Source organism: Myotis yumanensis, unplaced genomic scaffold (genome assembly GCF_028538775.1).
Source record: "Myotis yumanensis isolate MYYU_CA2020_CCGP unplaced genomic scaffold, mMyoYum1.0.hap1 SCAF_19, whole genome shotgun sequence".
Taxonomy (NCBI): domain Eukaryota; kingdom Metazoa; phylum Chordata; class Mammalia; order Chiroptera; family Vespertilionidae; genus Myotis; species Myotis yumanensis.
In genome coordinates, this window is record NW_027223770.1 from 4,764,814 (window position 1) to 4,784,620 (window position 19,807).

Sequence of the window (19,807 nt, forward strand, 5' to 3'; positions counted from 1 at the left end):
AGTTATCCAGCCACTCCAAGCAGGTGTCATGACCCCAGGCTCCCTCGCGGTGCTTGATGATGAGCAACAGGAAGCAGTATCTCTGACCTGGGATACCACCTCCCTGCCTAACCCAGGAACATTCACAGCTGCCTCTCCTCAGCTTCCCCTTGTGACTCAGCTGTTCAAAGGGACTTTAAATCTCCAGGTTCCTTAATAGCCTTTCAAACTGTGTGTGGAATGGGTGTGGCCAGGGAATGGAGCCTCACCTGTGGGCCACAGGACATGAAAATGATTAGAAAGCATGGCACTGAATGAACGCTTTATTGAAACCTGTACGTCAAGGTGACAATAACTCAGTGTTTTGAAACGGTAACAAAAAAGGGTTATTTTAACCCGAACTCGGGTTTATGGCCAGGGAGTTCCGTTCCTGTCTCCCAGCATGAACACAGAGCATGACAGCTTCTGTTGACTTGGGGATAGGAGCCTGCACTAATGGGAACATTTTCAGCATCTCCCTGGAAGCCAAGCCCAGCATAAGAGGTTCGTTTTGGTCCAAAGGATGTCATCCCAACACAAATTTAGAAGGCTGCTGTCGAGTTCTAAGTTCCTTGCAGAATAAGCAACAATAAGAACTGCGACAGCCTTCTAGGTAGGGACAGAGGTCCTGAGCAGTGGCATAGGCTTTCATGGTAACACTGTCACCTCATTATGATGAGAATAAAAAGCTGGACGACCGTGCCGCGAACAGTGGCCAGTCCTGAGGATCATCCAGCTGAATGGAGAAATCCGGCAGCGGTTTTCGAAGTCTGTTCTGAGAACAGATTATTGCTGAGCAGTTTGTTCACATGATCTACATTCTAGCTGGGTGATTAGAAAATTGCCAAGGCTGTACCTCAGCCATTTCTGGTTAAAAAAACACACACAACAAAACTTAGTGCACATAAGTGTAACAACTGTAGAACTTCACCTGAAATCAGACAGGTGCTAATTGCTATAGAAATGACACCTCCCTGGAGCAGAGAACGGGAGACGGTATTGCTTTGATTGCAGAGGCCGGGCAGCACCAACACTGTACTTGGTGTTAGCGCCAGAGCCAGGCCTTAAAGACACACATACAATTAGAAATTTTGTGTGGCCTTATTCCTGCTTCCCAGATATTTGCTACCAAAGTAGCTAGTGTTTGTTTTTGGCTTAAGGAAACCTCCACGACCGGTTTGGTGGATGTGTACTTAGAACTGCACCCGTCTTTGCGCCCTGTGGTGGGGCTGTGGGCCTTCTGTCCTTGACTCTGCTCTCAGCCACTGGGTGTGGAGAGGGCCATGACAGACGGAGGCGTGCCAGGAGCTGCTGTGCCCAGAACCGACCTTCAGGCAGGGCTAGGGCAGGTATGAAATGTCTTACAGAGCATGAAATGGGGAATTTACAGTCCCTTCCCTCCAGTGGGAAGCATGCGTGTGGGTAGCCTGGTGGTGCCCGTGCTCCAGGCCCACCGCTGCTCGCAGCTCCTCATATAGGCTTGTATAACAAGGTGGTGACATACTTCTTCTTGTACCGGTGGGTCGCGCTGAGCACCATCACTCCGTCCTGAGAAAGGGTGGAAATGACAAATGATCAGGACTCACAGTACATAGAGTGCATGAGCATCACCAGGCGGGCTTCATCGAAAGGTTCCAGGGCCGCCTGCAGGACTGGAGCGGGGGGTCTGCATCAGGTCCTGGGAGCTCCCCTTAGCCAAGAACTCCAGGTAGTTTAGTTCTAGGGGGCGCAGAGCACACTTTGAGAATCACAGCCCTGACAGCCACAAACACATCATTACCTTGATAGACAGTGCATAAAGGTGGTTCAACATGACGTGGTTGGGCTCAGGAAGCAAAGCCGGATCACACTGTGAGGAACAGAAGCAGACGTGAGGTGAGCATTTACGATCTGGGAATCGGGAAGACTCCCCACTTTACATCACAGCCCTGGGGAGCCAAGGAAAGGGAGCAGCTGCTCGGGCCCTGTCTTTCTAAGTCAGGCAGCGAAAGGGCTGTCCCGAGATGCCAGGTGAGGCGAGGGGGTCATGCTTCACGCTCCAACCAAGGGGAGCCCCCATGTGCTGCTGGGCTCCCAGGGGTCTCTGCTCAGCTTTGCCTTGGCCTCTATAAAATGTGGCCCACGGCCCTGTCCTCTTATTGGAGGGGCAAAAGACAGAGCTGTCCAATGAGTGCACTTTTAGAGAAAGCAGGAGGATACAATCCATCCCAGACACTCCCGGGCAGTGGGCGCCTGGAGAATGACATGGGTCACTGGGGGAGGAGGGGCACTCTTGCTCCACAAAGCTCTCAGGACTGGCACTAATGCTGCCACACCCTCCAAGTTTTTGAGAAACCAGAAATCTGGATTTCTTTTTCCAATGTACCCCTCTCCAATATTATAAATGCTCATTCCAATGAGGAAGGTGTAGGGCAAAAGTCGGCTCAGCTGTCAGGTGAGTGTGTGCTTAGGCACTCTCTGCCCCGAGTGGTGGGTCCCTGGGTAAAAGTGTAGCCAGTGTAGGGCACACCTGCCCACGTGTCCTTCAGCTCCTATAAGGTGCGCTTTCCACCTTATAAATGGGTGCCTTTGAGGTGGTGGCTTGGATAAAGCTGAAGAACATCTAGCCTCTCCAAGAATCCGAGAGCAGAAAACTGGGCGATTCGGGTTCAACCAAATGGACAATTAGCCACGAGGGAGTGATGGTGTGTTTGTTCTCCAGGGCCCAGGAGGACCTGCACTTCCTTTTGTGATAGCGACCTCACAGAGGGAATATGTTGCCCAGACACCCAAATTCTTATCTAAGAGCAGTTTCTGAAAGCACTGGGGGCTAAAGGAGGAATCCCATCATGCAACTTACTGAGAAGGGCTGGTTTATGTATTTTTATCATAAAATTTGAAAGGCGTAAAATGTAAAGAAAAGCTCTGAAAGGCTTGTTGGATGGGGAGGCAGCACCCACACTGGAGAAGGTCTTGCCAGTAGCTCATTCCCACGGCAAAGGTGGACCCGGCAATTAACACTGAGGGGCGACACTGAGCTTTTTCGGCAGCAGCTCCCTAAGAGGTGGACAGAGAGGACGGTCCAGGCAGACGCCTGTGCACTCACAGAGATGCCCGTGTCCTTGTTCAGGATGACCTGGAGCAGGTGTGGGGGGAGAATGGGTGGTGCTTTAAACCGTTCCTCTGGTTTTGAGACGTAGGGCTCCTGGTGGTAGGGTCCTGGCGGGGAACTGGACAGCTCTGTTGGGAGATGGTGACAGGATACTTACTTTGAAAATGAGGAGTCAGGAGCAGTCTCACTTAACTCACGGCACTGTTCCCTTAATACAGAGGTATATTCTCTTGCAGAATATACAGGCCCCAAGGGTGAAGAGCAGAGGCAATGAAAAACCCTTCTGGAATTCGGTGACTGGCTAAAATTCAGTAGTGAACTTAGATCCTTTGCAGGAGACAGCACTGTGGCAGAGGTGGTGAGTCTGGTCAGACTATCACGGAAGCTGTCCGCCGTGACCTAACAGGAGGGACATGCTCCTCGCTATGGGCTGCACTGGCCAATACCGCAAAGAAGCTCCAGGCACCAAGTGAGGCTTAAGTGGCTTAGCCTGAGTTGGGAGCACTGCCAGCCAGAACAAAACAGAAGATAAAGCAGCCTGTTTATACAGGTTATATGAGGCACCGGCACATTGCAAATCAAAACAAAACAAAATTGGAAACCCAATCTCCAAAGGCACTTGACTCTACCACTTTCAGGTTCCTTTCAAACTCGTGCTTGAGTGTCTCGATTATAAAAACATATAAAGAAGCTTCTAGAAACATAGTGTTTCACAAAGTTAGAAGCAGCTCACTCAGCTGGGAGGACATCTGGGATGGGGCTGATTGCCTGACCCTTGGGCTGTCTGGAATAAACAGGGTCCGGCTCTGCCAATTTCCTTGCCGCACTTTCTAGGGAAAGGCTCCCTTCCCATGACCTGAACAGCTCACAGCAAAAAACGAGAAAAGCAGTAAGTGCAGAAAATCAAGCCATTGGGAGCCAATACAGATGTTAAGAGAGCCTGAGAAGTCTACAGAGAGCCTGCAGTGGGTTACCTGCAGCGGGGGAAGGAGGGGAGGGTGTCAGTTTCTGTCCCAGGTGATCTAGGCTGGGAAACGTGACTAAAAGCCTCAGTGCATGGCCCAAAATTACACTTATCAGTAAGTAGGGGATATTTGGGCATTTCCTCCATCCCCCAATTCCCACCTCTCTGGAAAAGAAAGAAATGTTTTCTCTAAAAGACTTGGTAGCTAGCCAGAGAGAATTCGATGTCCGGATTTCCGATTCCTATGCACCACCCCCTGGCCTGTCGGCCAGGCAAGCCCACCATGGTCATTAACCACCGTGGCTTCCAGCCGGACAAGAACAAGGCCCGGTGGCAGAACCTCCAGGTCGAACCAGGAGGCAATGAGGAATCATCCTATAAACTGAACTGAAGCCATTTTCTTCCATGGTCTCCCAGGGGGTTCAGGAGTTGTTTAAAGGCTGCAGTGCAGCTGCTGCTGACACTGTAGATGACAACACACCCTTCCCGCTGAACTGCACTTATGTTTCCAGGTAGTTCCTTCCTGTGGGTTTGGATGGAAAGCAATTTACCGAAAGGGCTATGACTGGATGACTCGTGAAAGACGGGAACGTTTCCTTAGCAGGCTGTGCTGTGCAGCCTGTTTCCTGTGGTGAGCCTCCTTGCCCAACAAGGTGCTAATGTGCCACATGGCGACGGCCAAGGTCACGGAGGTGCCTGTTTACCACGTGTCAGGCTGAAACTCTCCAGGCACCCTGAGTGGGTTGTGAGCAGCGGGGGCTGGCAGGCTTCCCCGGCGCTGGCTCATCACTGACCCGAGGCCAGGCTCCCAGGCCTTTTGATTCTGTTTCAATTCTCTGATCTCTGTGGCCAGCAGACCTACTGAATCCTGGAGATGTGCCCCCAAAATGACTGACTGCTCCCTCGGGGCTGATTTCAGCCACCTGACCCCAAAGAATTAGGAATTCATTATGTGGCTCTTTAGGGAGCTGCAAACGTCCACCCGATTGGGCAGCTTGACTAGAGAGAGAGGAGAGGGAAGCAGAGGATTTCTATGCTGTCCAGCCCCCACCTACACACACGTGGTATAAAAGAACTGTGTTCATACCGGACACATCGGAGCACTTTTGGGAATCCACCATTAAAGCATCAAATACTTCAAAGTCAGTTTTCTTCACTTGAATGATGTTGTTAACTGTGCCAAGCTGGCTGGTTACTACTGGCTGGGAAGAGAGAGACAGGCAGAAATCACCATGGGGAAGGTCTCTGGGGTTATTCTTAGAGGATTTAGAATTCTTGGCTGGAAGGGCTCAGCTCTTGTCTAGCCAACCTGCTCCTCTTGGTCAAGTATGCCAACAGTCTGACAATTAGCACTTATCTAGCTCAGCCACACACAGGGACTTTTACCGGCAGGACAAAGGGACCAGGCAAGAGTCTAGAAGGGAAGGTGACTCATTTGGATTGTGCGGCAGTCAGAGGACGGAGGGCGGGGGGAGTACCTCAGAAGGGTCGTGTGTCCACTGACCATCCACATAGAACTTGTACTGATGCTCTCCTTCCGGCAGGTCCAGGATGGCTACAAAGTTGTTATGGCTACGAGGAAAAGGAAGCAGAGGTTTTCAGCTGGGTGGGCTGCCTTCTGAGCTTACTTACAAAGCCAGCCATAGAACAAAACAAAACCTTCCCATGTAAAACCAAGACTTCAGCTGCAAGAGTATAAACATTTTTAACCAATTCAAGCAATTCAATACATAAATCTTAATCTAGAAATGGTCAAGGAAGCAGGGATGCAACGTTTTATTAAAAACTCACTTTGCTCAGAAGGTCTCCTGACAGGCATTTGTCCTTCTCAATGTGCACACAAAACACCTGGCAGCCTAGATGCCAAGGAGGATGCAACAGCCTGCAGCCAAGCTTTACCCTTTGTCAGTTTGCTAGGGGCAGGGAAGGGGAGCAATTTAAGAGGAGGCAAAAGTTCTCTGAAGAAGTATCACTGTTAAAAAGGTCCCAGAAAACCTGTTTTGTTCCCGACTTGAAGCAACTTGTCACTGTGCCCAGCAGCTCCCTCCTACACCACTATCACCCCTGGAACGGTAGGTGGCTCCCTGACAATGACAAGGCCTGGCCACACAGGGCACGTTTCTCCCTCGGCTGCATCAGGAGTACCCCCAGGGAAGATGCTTTCACTGACACTTTGAGACAAAAGTCCATGCTAGGATTCCTGATGAACTAGTTTACTGTGGTCTTGTTAACGATGCTACATAGCATGTACCTTTCAAACAAAAGTAACGCACAGAGAATCCAAGTTAGAAGGAACCTCAGAGATCATCCGATGCAACAGTCCCTTCTTACAGAGAGGAACGCTGAGGCTCAGGCATTAATGACAGGTTAGCCCAGCCAATGTGTTCTCAAGTCCGGTCTTGAAATTCCCAGCCTGGTGCTTTCTCTACAGCACTCCGAATCGATTTCTCTTTCCGAGAATCCTGCCTGAGCAAATGCACAGCTGAACATGTGAAGTGGAAGCAATGCTCGTAACTACGTGTGCTCTAAACCTGGGCATGTGGGTGTGAGAATGAACCTATGAATTATTAAGCAAGATTATTCTTCCATTCAGCATTCATATTATAAAAACATCCTTTTCTATGCACCGGCAGAGATCGTTCAGGAACAAGAGCATCCCTGAGCTGAGACAATATGTGAACCCGCCCAGGCAATTACCTTCGTGTGAGCGGAAGTTTACTCCAGTTGTTGAAGGACCCAGATAAGTACACTTCCTTGCCGCCCCCCGTCCAGCGGAAGACAGTGGGCCGAGCCTGGGCAGGAGCTTTGTCGTTCACTTCCAGATCGTGCTGCCAGGCCAGGAATTCGTCCTTCTCTGGAGCCTGGAAACACAGCAGTGTACTCAGGGACAGGAAGTCATTAGTGAGCTCCCTACACAGACAGTTACCCTAATATTGACAATTCATTCTAGAGGCAGCTGTTACTACCAAGGTTCATGTTCAGGCTCATTAACTGGCTAGTACGTCAGTTCCCACCGGCAAAATGGAGATAGTAAAAATAACACTAAGGCTGTTGTGAAGACTGAGTGAGAAAGTCCATGTAAAATGCTGTGCGTAGTGTCTGACATATGGTAAGTGCTTAAAAATTATTAGCTACTATTATTGCTGTGATTAAAGAGAACTACATTAAATTCTAGGAGAAATGACAAAACTCCCTTGGAAGAAGGTGCAAAGAATTCAAGACTAGCTTAATAAAGGTCATTTTCCTCCCTTAATTAAGCAAGATCTGAAGTACATGAACATTTATTAGGGACAATTCCGGAGGTGTCAACGTGAAAACTGGCAAATCCAGGTTCCCAGGAGGGGAAAAACTACACTCAGCGAGTGCCACCAGACCCTGGGGAGAAAAAGGTAAGACAAAGACCAGCCCTCCCCACGGCCGACAGGAGCTGCTGGTGTGGGAGACGATGTGTAACTGGAGGCTCCAGAGGAAGCAGCACGTCTGGCTCTGGGGGAATATGTGGTTTGGGATCTGTTACATGTTTCCTAGCCAGCAGCCACGACTAAAAGAGCAGGCGGTCCAGGCCGGGGAGACCGTAAGCGGTGTTGCAGGGCATCTTCCCTTCACACACTGACTGAGCGCGCGTCCTAAAAGCCGACTGCATTCTTTGAGCTTAACAAGATTTCAGATAAAGAATAACAGACTGAAAACGGTTTTCCTGAGGATGTGATAACTGACCCCAGCCAAAATGGTACATTTGCGCATAGTTAAAAGAATCCATGACTTTTTTTTTTTTTTTTTTTGTGGACACTATTTTAAATCATTCTCCACAGATCATCTGTATGCTAAACATTTCTTTTAGAAGTTTTGGAATAGCAACAGAACAAAAGCTTCTCTTTTTTTGTTGTTAATCATTACCCAAGGATATTTTCCCATTGATTTTTTTAGAGAGTAGAAGGGAGGGGAGAGACAGAGAGAGAGAAACATTGATGTGAGAGTAACATCGACTGATTGCCTTCTGCACACCTGACCGGGGCCAGGGATCAAGCCTGCAACCGAGGTATGTGCCCTTAACTGGAATCGAACCCGGGAACCTTCAGTCTGTGGGCCGACACTCTATCCACTGTGCAAAACAGGCTAGATCAGAATAAATACTTCTTGAAGAAAGTAGTTTCATTCTTATGCTGTCTTAAATAGCCATCCTTGGGCCAAAATTATTACTGAGGGAAGGGCCGTCAAGTCGTTGGAAAACCAGGATTCCAAAGTTCATGTTGCATGTAGCTTCCCAGGAATGCAAGAGATTCAGAAAGCAGGTTCAAACTGCAGGATGGAAAGCCAAGTCAAAGCAGAGTCTTTATAGCGAAGATCCAAGTGAGAATATGATAATAACATGATCACCCAGCCCAACTGCTGAGAAAAAATGGGAGCAAAGTTGGAATGAGTGGCAGGCAATTAGCCTAATGGACGATGCTTAACAGACAGGTGGATGCTAACAGAATACGTTGGGCCGGGGATGGGTGGGCCAGGCACCTTCATGGCACCGAGACCTGCTTTGTCACCTTGTCCTTAAGAAATGAGTTGTTTTCTAGGATATACTGCACGCAGCTCAGCTGCCAGAATCTGTGTCCTGCGGCTGGAAGCAGGCCTAGGGGGGTAGCGGGAGTCCGAATCGCCTCAGACTTTCTGATAAATGAAAGCAGACTGCAGCAGCGTGCCCACATTTGGTCTGTTTAAAATATTGTCATATTTCACAACAGGGGCGAGCAGGTGAGCGGCAGCCGGCTGCCCCCTGCGCCTGGCACCCCACTCCCCCCTCCACGCACCCCGTCTCCAGGGCCATTTCCCTTCTGTGCGCGCTCTGGGCGAGCGGGGACCAAATGTGCCCGCAGGGCCGGTCCAGACCCTCCGCCGCCATCGCCGTCCCACTCGGCCTGCAGCGGCCTGTGCGCTCTGGCTTATCTCCCGAACCCACAGCAACCTGCAAACCCACTTATCACAGGGGCCAGGCTTCCCGCGGGGAGGGAGGCTTCTCAGGGAAATAATCAGGATTCCTAAGAGAAGGAGACGGGCTGTGACTGCCGGCTCCCGGTCTTAATTCAGAATTTAAACTCGGGCCCAGAGCCTCTCTCCTTAGCGATGTGAGCGCGGCGCGTTCCTCCCCCTCAGGGTGACTTTCTCCGTCGGAAACTAGACACCGGCGGCCGGGCTGCTCAGAGGGCTCCTCGGGGCCGCGGCCTCCCCGCGCGGAGGCGGCCGGAGCCCCTCGCCCCGCTTCCGAGGGGGAGTGTCGGGGGGCGGTGGCGGGAGCTGGATCTCAACACTGGGCAAGGGAACCGGTTCCCCACCTCCCCTCACCTTGATCTCCTCCGAGTGGAAGAGGTCGGCGTCCTCGGGGCTGTCCATCAGGATCTTGGGCCTGTCCCCATCCTTGGCGCCCCCCGAGCTGTCCCTCCGGGGCGTTTTATGGCCGCCCTGTCGCTCCAGCGCAGCGCGCTCGCTGCTCGTGTTGCCCATGGCGGGAGTCTGCGGGGACACCGGGCAGGGCTAGGCCTCACCCCGGGGAAGAGGCAGGGGACTCCCGCAGTCGGGGACGCGGGGGTGTCTCAGGGCCCAAGGAGAGGGTCGGAGCGCCGAGGGCCGCACCTCTCGGGCTAAGGTTCCGGGCGGGAATCCGGTTTGAGCCGGGTCAGCAAACCTGGCGAGGTTTCACGGCCGCACCTTCCCAGCTCGGGCAGCGGCGGCGCGAACCCAGGGAGCGCAAAGATAACCAGACACACTCCCCCCGCCTCTTAGCAACTTCCGCATCCGGTTCTTCCGCCAGCCGGCGGGGCCCGTGGGGTGGGCGCGGCTGGGGCCCGGAAAGCGCGAGGCTCACCCTTACTTCCGCTTCCGGTCGGGATCGCCGCGGTCGCCGGCTCCCTGAGGCGGTCTTTGTGGGCCTCAGCGCGCGCAGTCGCAGTCGACGGTTCCGGCCGGCCGGGCCCCGGGCGAGGCTGCTGAGGGACGGCAGGGGGCGCAGCAGCGCGCGACTTTCTGGCCCGCGCTCCCCGCGCGCGGGTGAGTGATTCCATTAGAGATTTGGGATATTTTTGCTCACTTTCGGGTGATTCCACACTCTCCAGCCAAAGGGCTCGTGTTAAAGGAAAGTCTAAATAAGAGGTCCCTTAGAGCCCCGCGGTGCGCTAGCTCTCACGCCTTTGAGCGCCTGAGCGTCACCGTGAGGGCCAAGCGATGAAAATGCAGATTCCCGGCCCGAGTCCTCGGAAATGACGATTCCTGGAAGCTCTGGAGGGGGGTGTGCGTTTCAATAAGTGCCCCAGGCGGTGCTGGTGCAGGTAGCCGTGCAGATGTTTGAGTAAAATGACAGACCGTAAGATTTCTGGAAATTTCCCTCGTCTGGTACCGGGGGGTTGTAAATGCTGGCGCTTTCAGGTGCTGTTTTTAAACCGAGTGCACACAGCCTTTGGGTAGATAATGTTGCAGCCGCTTTGGACACAGCGTCCTGCATGAAGTGCCTTTATTAGCGCGTCACTCACTGCGGCCAGCGCTTCAGCCACCAGTGTGTCCACATGCGGCACCCAAACGTCCTCATCTCAGGGTCGGCCCTGTCGTGGTTTCCTTGTCGTGTGTGGGTTTCGTTTCTGTTTTCGCATGTAAGTGTCGCAAAACACTTCCCATTGCCGGGCCTGGTCATGCGTTTTGTCCGCTGAACAAACATTTAGTAAGTACCTACCAAGGGCCAGCCGTTTTGCTGGGTACATTGGAGACACGGGTGATTATGTTCTCCTGGAGGGGAACGCGACCATATCTATAAAAAAAAAAAAATGCACCTTCATTTTGGTGCACGGTTTTGCTTCTAGAAACTTCCACAGAAATCCACACCTGAAAATTGTATGCAGGCATGTTCTTTGCAGCACTGTCTCTAATGCCATAATATATTAATTCTGAGAGGCACATTTTAATCTCTGTGAAACTGGGTGCTTCCTACAGTCAGTGGAATCTTAGGTTTGAGGAAATAAGGAAATGAAAAACTGGAAGATGCTGCAAAGTTTGTCAATAGGAGAATGGCTAAATGAATTAAATACACTCACTCACTTTATGGACGACAGAGCAGCCTTTCAGAAGGAGGAAGGAGAAGCCACAGGTAACCACGGAGAAGTGTCTGTGACGTCCCAGGTCCTCAAAGCAAATGGCAGAACAGCAGAGGTTAAGAGCGTGAGCTGGGAAGTCAGCCCGGGTTCAAATGCGGCTTCACCACCTGGTAACTGTCACCTTGGTTTTCTCTTTTGTGAAATAGGGAACAAAAATAACACTTACCTTGTAGGCTTGTTCTGTGAATTAATTGAGGACATGCACAAAAAGTGCCGAGCAAGAGCACCTGACTCTTGGTAAACATTTAATAAACATTAGCACGTTTGCTGGCACCATTAGGTGGCACCATTAGGCTTGCAAATGGAAGGTTCTGGAAAGATACACAACATGCTATTAATATGGTCTTCTGCCCTAACCGGTCTGGCTCAGTGGATAGAGCGTCGGCCTGCAGACTGAAGGGTCCCGGGTTCGATTCCGTAAAGGGCATGTACCTTGGTTGCGGGCACATCCCCAGTGGGGGGTGTGCAGGAGGCAGCTGATCGATGCTTCTCTCTCACTGATGTTTCTAACTCACTATCCTTCTCCCTTCCTCTCTGCAAAAAGTCAATAAAATATATATTTTTAAAAAATATGGTCTTCTCTGGGAATAGGAGTGGGATTGAAAAAAGGAGCAGATAGAAAGAGGACTTTCAGCTCTTTAGTTTATTGTTTGAATTTTTTCCTACCTCAAGGATGTACTACTTTTGTCATTTAAAGGGATTTTTAAAAGACAGAATACCTAAGACATGGATCCAGCCCCAAAGGCATCCATAGAGGAGAGGTGGACACAGGCTAACAGAAACGCAGTAGCACAGGGAGGCAGGGGCTTCTCCGAGAGCGGGAGGGACTCGGGCCGGCTGGCGGTACCCGGCATCATTCCTCGAGCTGTTCTTCTTGCTCACGATAGTCCGTGAGGGAGCCTTGGACATGAAGGCGGTGAGCTCTGTGTTCTCTCCAAAACAACTTGCGAGATAAGGAAGAACACGTGAGTAGTGGACCCCTAATCTCGCTATGCAGTCGCTCGTGCCTGGAGAAAGTTTCAGGACCTGTGCTCTGGCTCAGATACGATAAGTGGTGCCTGTGGTTTTCACCCAGTGAGAGAGCCCAGGGGCCGGGCCGTGCAGTGTGCCCTGGGCAGGGCTGCCCACTGAGGAGACAAGTAGGTCCTGAGATTCCACCTGCCTGGAGGAATGGGCACCTTCTCATTTGTATGAATATGCCGCGAGGACTACCAGGGGCCCTCACCTTGATGTAAAATAATACATTGGGCTGGTCCTAGGAGAAGTGGCTGAGGTGCATGGTTTATCCCTTTTCCAGTTCATTTTATGCGAGCTGTCCTGCAGGATGACCCCTCTACAGGTCACCCAGCCCATCAGAACCTGGGCTCATGACACTTGTTCTGGTTAACATTTAATTTTTGAGAGGCCTTCAGTTTCCTGACTCATTTCTTTATCAGTACCCATGTATGGCATAACCACTATCCACCAGGCACTGTGGTAGACCTGGCGATTGAATGGTGGGCAAAGCAGACCCACGCTCTGTGCTCTTAGTGCTGATGATCCAGCCGGAAAGAGATGCATTAATCAAACAAACATCCAACTGTCATCGGTGACAACATGACCCAGTTAGGAGGTCAGGGAAGGCTTCCTGGAGGAAGAGACAATTAAGTTGAGATTTGAAGACTGTAGGTGTTAACAATGAAATTTGTCTATCAAGCCCTGTTATGCACCTGGCATTGTGCTTGATATATCAACTTGTAATCCCCCAAGAGTCCTGTGAGAGATCTATTATTTTTTATGATTTTTTTGTTAATCCTCACCCGAGGATACTTTTCCATTGATTTCTAAGGAGAGCGGAAGAGAGGGGGAAAGATAGGGAGAGACATCGATGTGAGAGAAACACATTGATTGGTTGCTTCCTGCTTGAGCCCCCACCAGGGCCGGGGCTGGGGAGGAACCTGCAACCAAGGTACATGCCCCCGACTGGAATCGAACCTGGGACCCTTTGGTCTGCAGGCTGACGCTCTATCCACTGAGCCAAACCGGAGGACGAGATCTATTATTATCACTTGTATTTTAGAGATGAAGAAACTGAAGCTCAGAGAGGTGAAGTGACTTGTTCAAGGTCACAGAGCTGGGAAGTCATGGAACCAGTATTCAAATGCAGGCAGCTAGCTGATTTAGAAATGTAGGCATCATGGACAGATCATTGGGGAAGGGGTGAGGTGAGATTATTTGGGGTAGGCCAGTGGGTGAGGCTGATCAAGATTATAAATATAAAGATGGAATGGTCACTCAGTGAAGGAGATCAAACCAGTATTTTTGTTTTAAAATCTATTGAGTTTTATAACTATGGGCTCATGTATCTGATTGTTACCAACCTAATTAAAAATTGAAAGTTTGAGGTCATGAATTGTTAAGTGTAAGATACTAACTCAAGAAGGTGGGATTACTTATTAAATAGTGAATAAGGCCCTAGGTTTGGCTCAGTGGATAGAGTGGGCCTGTGGACTGAAGGGTCCCGTGTTCGATTCTGGTCAAGGGCACGTACCTCGGTTGCAGGCTCCTCCCCGGCCTGGGCCCTGTTTAGGGCTCATGGAGGAGGCAACCAATTGATGTGTTTCTCTTACATCGATATTTCTCTCTGTCTTTCCCTCTCTCTTCCACTCTCTCTAAAAAAATCAATGGAAAAATATCCTTGGGTGAGGATTAAAAAAAAAAAAAAAGTGAATGATTGTGATCATGGCAGGCAATGTCCCCAGCACCTCCTAGGTGGCAGTAAAGAGCAATGAGAGATACTCCCCGCCCCCCTTCCAAAAAATTAAATGTCTGTGTTTATAGGTGTGAATGAACATGGTAAAGACTTCAAGTAGTATAGGAGGTATTGAATAAAAAACCTAAAAGTTTCCCTCACATCTCATTCAAATCTCTATTTCCTTTCTCCCCAAATAAACTGTTGAGAGTTTCTTGTATATTTTTGTGGGGGGGCAGCGTTGGTTATAATGGTACTAGAGGCCCGATGAGATCAGGCTGGCAGGGGAGGGCAGTTAGGGGCGATCAGGCAGGCAGGCAGAGGCAGTTAGGGGTGATCAGGCAGACAGGCAGGTGAGTGGTTAGAAGCCAGCAGTCCCAGATTGTGATGGGATGTCCGACCGCCAGTTTAGGCCTGATCCCTGTGGGATCCCTTGGCCTGGCCTGTGGGATTGGGCCTAAACTGGCAGTCGGACATCCCTCTCACAATCCTGGACCACTGGCTCCTAATCGCTCACCTGCCTGCCTGGTCGCCCCCAACTGCCCCCCGCTGCCGGCCTGATCACCCCTCACTGCCTCTGCATGCGGCCTGGTTGCCCCTAACTGCCCCCCCTCTGCCAGCCTGGTCACCCCCAACTGCCCCCCCTGACAGCCTGGTCGCCCCTCACCCCCCCACCCCCCCCACCGGCCTGGTCGCCCCATGCAGCCTGCTGTTCAGTCATTTGGTCGTCCCTCACTAACCCCCCTGCTGGCCTGGTCGTAGGCAGCCATCTTGTGAGGGTATGAAGGTTAATTTGCATATTACCTCTTTATTATTCAGGATAACTTTTTCCATAAAAAGTATTTGCTTGTCATTTCCATGTCAGCACATACAAATCGTCCTCACTCTTTAAATGGCTGCAGATTCCATAACAGTAATAGTTAATATTTATAGAGTGCTTACTGTATACTAGTACCTGCACTGTCCTAAACACTTTCCTAGTTTTAACCCACTTAATCCTCACAGAGTCCTAAGAGGGGCATTCTGTTATTATCCCCACTTTGCATATGAGAAAACTAAGGGATAGTGGCTATGGAACTTGCCCAGCGTCACAAAGCTAGTCAGTGGTGGAGCCAGCATTTGGGTGCAGGAAATTCAACCTCTGAGTCTACACTCTTAACTACTATGTTAAACTCCAGGAGCAGAGATGTACCATATTTGACTTAGATCTGTGCTTTTGTAATAGTCTTTAAAATCATTTATCTTTTTAAAAAAAACATATTTTTATTCATTTCAGAGAGGAAGAGAGAGGGAAAGATTGAAACATCAGTGATGAGAGAGAATCATTGATTGGCTGCCTCCTGCACGTCCCCCTCCTGGGGATCAAGCCCGCAACCTAGGTATGTGCCCTTGACCAGAATCGAACCTGGGACTCTTCAGTCCGCAGGCTGATGCTCTATCCACTGAGCCAAACCAGCTAGGGCTATTTATCTTCTTTAAATTTGGCTAAAATATATTGTAAAATATTCCCAGGATTTTGGTTTTATTCATGTATGGTAAGGCCACTGAAAAGATGGTTGATTACTCTCAGTTCCCAGGGGGAGGGGGAAACTCAGGGCCACAGGAGAGAACCCTGAGTTGGTCGCAGGTGGAGAGAGTGAGGGGAAAGCGTGTTGTAACCGCCATTATTATGGCTTCTGAGAACAGGAATGGGGAAGGCAAGGCAAGCAGTTGAGCAGGTTTGGGATTGGATAGTCTGAACAATTCTGGTGCCTCTGGGCTATAGGGGTAGTCTCTAGTTGTCTGGTCCCTGGCCCTAGGATGATTAGGATAGAGGACTGGTTGGTGTGCATATTCCATACAACTCTTTTACTATCCCTAGAAGTTAGTTAACCTTGGGAGGGGCAGTCTCTCCCTGTCCCCGAGGCCCCAAGATATCAAAGCATCATAAAGTGTAGAAAATTCAAAACATGAATAATTCATGTACATAACATAAAACTTACCATCGTAACCATTGTCAAAGGTACACTTCAGTGTCATTAAGTACATTCAATTCTGGTGCACCCTCACCACCGTCCATCTCAAGAACTGTTTCCGTCTTGAAAACTGAAACGTTATACCGTTAAATGGTAGCTCCCTATGCCTTACTTCACCTAGCATAATGCCCTCAAGGCTCATGCATGTTGTATACGTCAGAACTTCCCTCCTTTTTAAGGCTGTATAATATTCCATATGTGTATGTACTACATTTTGTTTACCTGTTCATCCATTGATGGACACTTGGGCTGTTTCCACCTTTTGGTTATTGTAAATAATGTTGCTATGAACACGTTGTACAAGTATCTTTTTGAGTCCTGCTTTTCGGTATATACCCAGAACTGGAATTGCTGGCTCATAGGATAATTTTATGTTTAATTTTTTGAGAGAGAGAGAGAGGTGGGAGGGAGAGAAAAAAACAGAAACATTGATATGAAACAAATATCAATAGAGCCCTAGCTGGTTTGGCTCAGTGGATAAAGTGTCAGCCTGTGGACTGAGGGGTCCCAGGTTCGATTCCGGCAAAGAGCACATGCCTGGGTTGCCGGCACAATCCCCAGTAGGGGGTGTGCAGGAGGCAGCCAATCAATGATGCTCTCTCATCATTGATGTTTCTATCCCTCTCTTCCTTCCTCTCTGATATCAATAAAAAAAATTAAAATATCAGTAGGCTGCCTCCCACACACACCCCAATTGGGGATTGAACCCGCAACCCAGATATGTGATTGTTTTTTCTCCTGTGGCTATCAAGTATTGTACATAGAAAATAAATTTTAGACATAGAGTTGAGATCTTATATATCTGACAAGGTTCCAAACAGAAAATGTGTTGTAATTAATGCAAATCTGTTCCCAAAGTTCAGCCCACACGAATTTATGTTAAGCTTGCAACTAATTAGGGAAAATGGGGAAATAGGAAGGTAAGTCATTTAATTCTATTATTTATTTTTTTGTAAAATAAAAGTAATGTTATTTTTTTCTCAGGTATGAACTAAACCAGGGGTGGGCAAACTTTTTGACTCGAGGGCCACAAAGGGTTCTTAAACTGGACCGGAGGGCCGGAACAAAAGCATGGATGGAGTGTTTGTGTGAACTAATATAAATTCAAAGTAAACATCATTACATAAAAGGGTACGGTCTTTTTTTTTTAGTTTTATTCATTTCAAACAGGCCGGATCTGGCCCGCGGGCCGTAGTTTGCCCACAGCTGAACTAAACTGTGAGGGTCAGTTTATGATTTATGGGAGTTAGTCGAATGTAGTGATTAAGAAAATGGATTTTAGAATCAAACTGCCTGGGCTCAAATCTTAACACTGTGTAGTTGGGTGACCTTGACTGAGTAATTGAACTTCTCTGTGCCTCAGTTTCCTCAGAGGAAAAGATGAATTAATAGCTGTGTTTATATCTAGGTTGTTAATGACAATTGAGTGAAAGTACATTTTAAAGGCTTAGCACAATACTTAGCAGATAGCAAACCATATATTTGCCATAGTATTATTTTATAGTTACCTACTTTTTTAAAAAAATGATTAAGCAACTTTTTGGGGGTCAAAATATCTAAGTTTAGAATTGCAGAATATAGAGATTTAAGAATAAGCCCCACTGAGCCAGCCTTTGTCTTACACAGTCACTGGGAATTTTACTCTTACCAACCTTTAGTGTTTCTAAAGAACAGAGATGAGAATAATTGTGCCTACCTTGCTTTTGAGAATTTTAAGGCCAGAACTAAGTCTTAGAGTGAGCTATCCTGAAAATTACCCTGGAAATCAGCCAAAAATCTTTCAAAAGCAACTGACTGTACCTTAGTGCTTTGAACTAGTGACTGGCAGGTTTGGTCCTGGGGGGGAGTCGAGGCCCTGGAGCCAGCCTGCCCAGGTTCAAATCCTGCATCTACCACTTTCTAGTTATGGCCCTTGGCAAGTTACTTAACCTTCCCATGCCTCAGTTTCTCCGTTTATCAAAAGTGGACAATAAATCATAGCTTAGTCAGTTGGTTCTTACAAAGATTAAATGGCACAAGTGCTTAGAACAGTGCCGGACACACTATAATCTTTTAAAGCATTATCTCCGTTTCCGTTTTTCTTTAAAGGTTACTCTGGAAACTGTTGCTTCTTTTCTCTACCAAAGTTGTGCAATTTCCCTCCAGCTTGTTTCTGGATCCCGTTACACAAACACAAAGGATTATAAAAAGCAAAGAAATAGGCTATTCCTCAAAGGGGCACCCTAAAGTGCTTTTCTCTCGCTTCCACTAGGGGGCAGTCCAGCCCCAAAGGAAGCCCTGGGGAAAGGCCACCCACACAAGTTGGGGTTTATTTGGATCCATATCTTCTTGAAATAACTTTTGGGTGTTGCATGCATTTTCATGATTTTCTTTTTCTAAACCATCATGATAAAAGCGACAACAAAATAAGTGAGGATGTTTTGGGTCAGGACTTCGAACCAAGTCCTTGCTTGATCACATCTTACTTCAGAAATCAGGTTTAAAGCTGCCAAGTCAGAATGTAAAAATAAGGCCAAGGTGATGAAGCAGAATTTGGTTCTGTTCTCTTTTACCATCTCTCCCTGCGTTTACGCCCTTACTCATGACATATTTACTCATTCTTACAGTCAACAAGTAATGACTGGAAACCTGTAGGCCAGGCACCAGGTGTGCAGAGGTGAAAGACTCCTGCTCTCAGAGGGGCTGATGGAGCGCTGGGGTGGACAGATAGGAAGTGATCATTACACACTTGATGACTGTTTCTCATTCCCATTGTGGGAGCCCTTGAAGTAAGCTACAGGGCTGGGTGAGTATGCAGCAAGGAGACCCTACATCCTGGAGAGCTGGCCTGTCAGAGAAGAAGAGGCAAAGGCATGGACATTAGCTAGAAGGAGGGCATATGGGTGAAGAGCCTTTTACTCATTCAAGAAATATGTGTAGAGCATCTGCCATGTGCTACATCCTTTTCTAGGTGCAGAGGAAATAAAACAGGGTGAAGGGATGGTGAGGGATTAGGGGTGGGGTGGCTGCCTTAGGTGAGTGGCTGAGACCTGGAGGAAGAGGAAGGGCCAGCTAACTGAAAATCCAGGAAACTGTCTGGGCAGAGGAACTGGCACATACGAAGGCCCTGAGGCAGGAATGATGTGGCATGTTTGGGGAACAGCAGGGAGGCCAGTGTGTGGGTACGGCAGCGTGAGGGAGCGGGATGGTAGGAAATGAGTTCTGAGAGGCAGCCAGGGGTCTCATCACCTAGGACTTTGCGGGCCATGGTTAAACGTTAGGGTTTTCATTGGGTGGGTGGGTGGCTGGGGGTTTGGCAGAGGAATGACGTGGTTCCGTTTAGGTTTTGAGATCAGCAGGGCTGTGTGTGAGTGCTGTCGGGGAATGAATGCGAAAGCAGCATGTGTAGGCGGAATAATGGTCCTCCAAAAACATCCCGTACGAAATCCCTGGAACCTGTGAATATGTTAGGTTACAAGGCAAGGGGGGGGATTAAGGTAGCAGATGGGATTAAGGCTGTTAATCAGCTGCCTTTAAAATAAGGAGATTATTCTGGATTGGGGGAGAGGGGAGGAATGTAATCACAAGGGTCCTTAAGTCAGAAAGAGGGAGACAAAGGAGTCAGAACCAGAGAGATCTGATGCGAGAAAGAGTACAGTGGCCATTGCTGACTGCAGATGGAAGGAGGCCAGGGGCCCAGGAGTGTGGGCCGCTCTCAAAGGTGGAAAAGGCAAGAAACGGATTCTCCTTTAGAGCCTCCAGAAACGAATGCAACCCTGCCGGCACCTGGATGTTGGCCCAGTGAGACCCATTTCAGACGTCTGACCTCCCAGCCTGTAAGAGAACAAGTGTGGGCTGTTTTCAAGTCCCGGAGTTTGT

General features: G+C 49.0%; 1 protein-coding gene across 1 annotated transcript; it reads right to left on the reverse strand.

The window, feature by feature from the left end:
- Positions 1-287: 287 nt before the first annotated feature.
- On the reverse strand, positions 288-9,828 carry PRKAB1 (protein kinase AMP-activated non-catalytic subunit beta 1). Its single transcript, XM_070399507.1, has 8 exons — positions 9,696-9,828; positions 9,408-9,575; positions 6,771-6,934; positions 5,552-5,645; positions 5,161-5,275; positions 3,104-3,237; positions 1,799-1,867; positions 288-1,566 (listed from the first exon to the last, which is right to left on the reverse strand). Exons 2-8 carry the CDS (start codon positions 9,564-9,566, stop codon positions 1,489-1,491), a joined length of 813 nt encoding a protein of 270 aa, XP_070255608.1. The 5' UTR covers positions 9,567-9,575; positions 9,696-9,828; the 3' UTR covers positions 288-1,488.
- Positions 9,829-19,807: the final 9,979 nt, after the last annotated feature.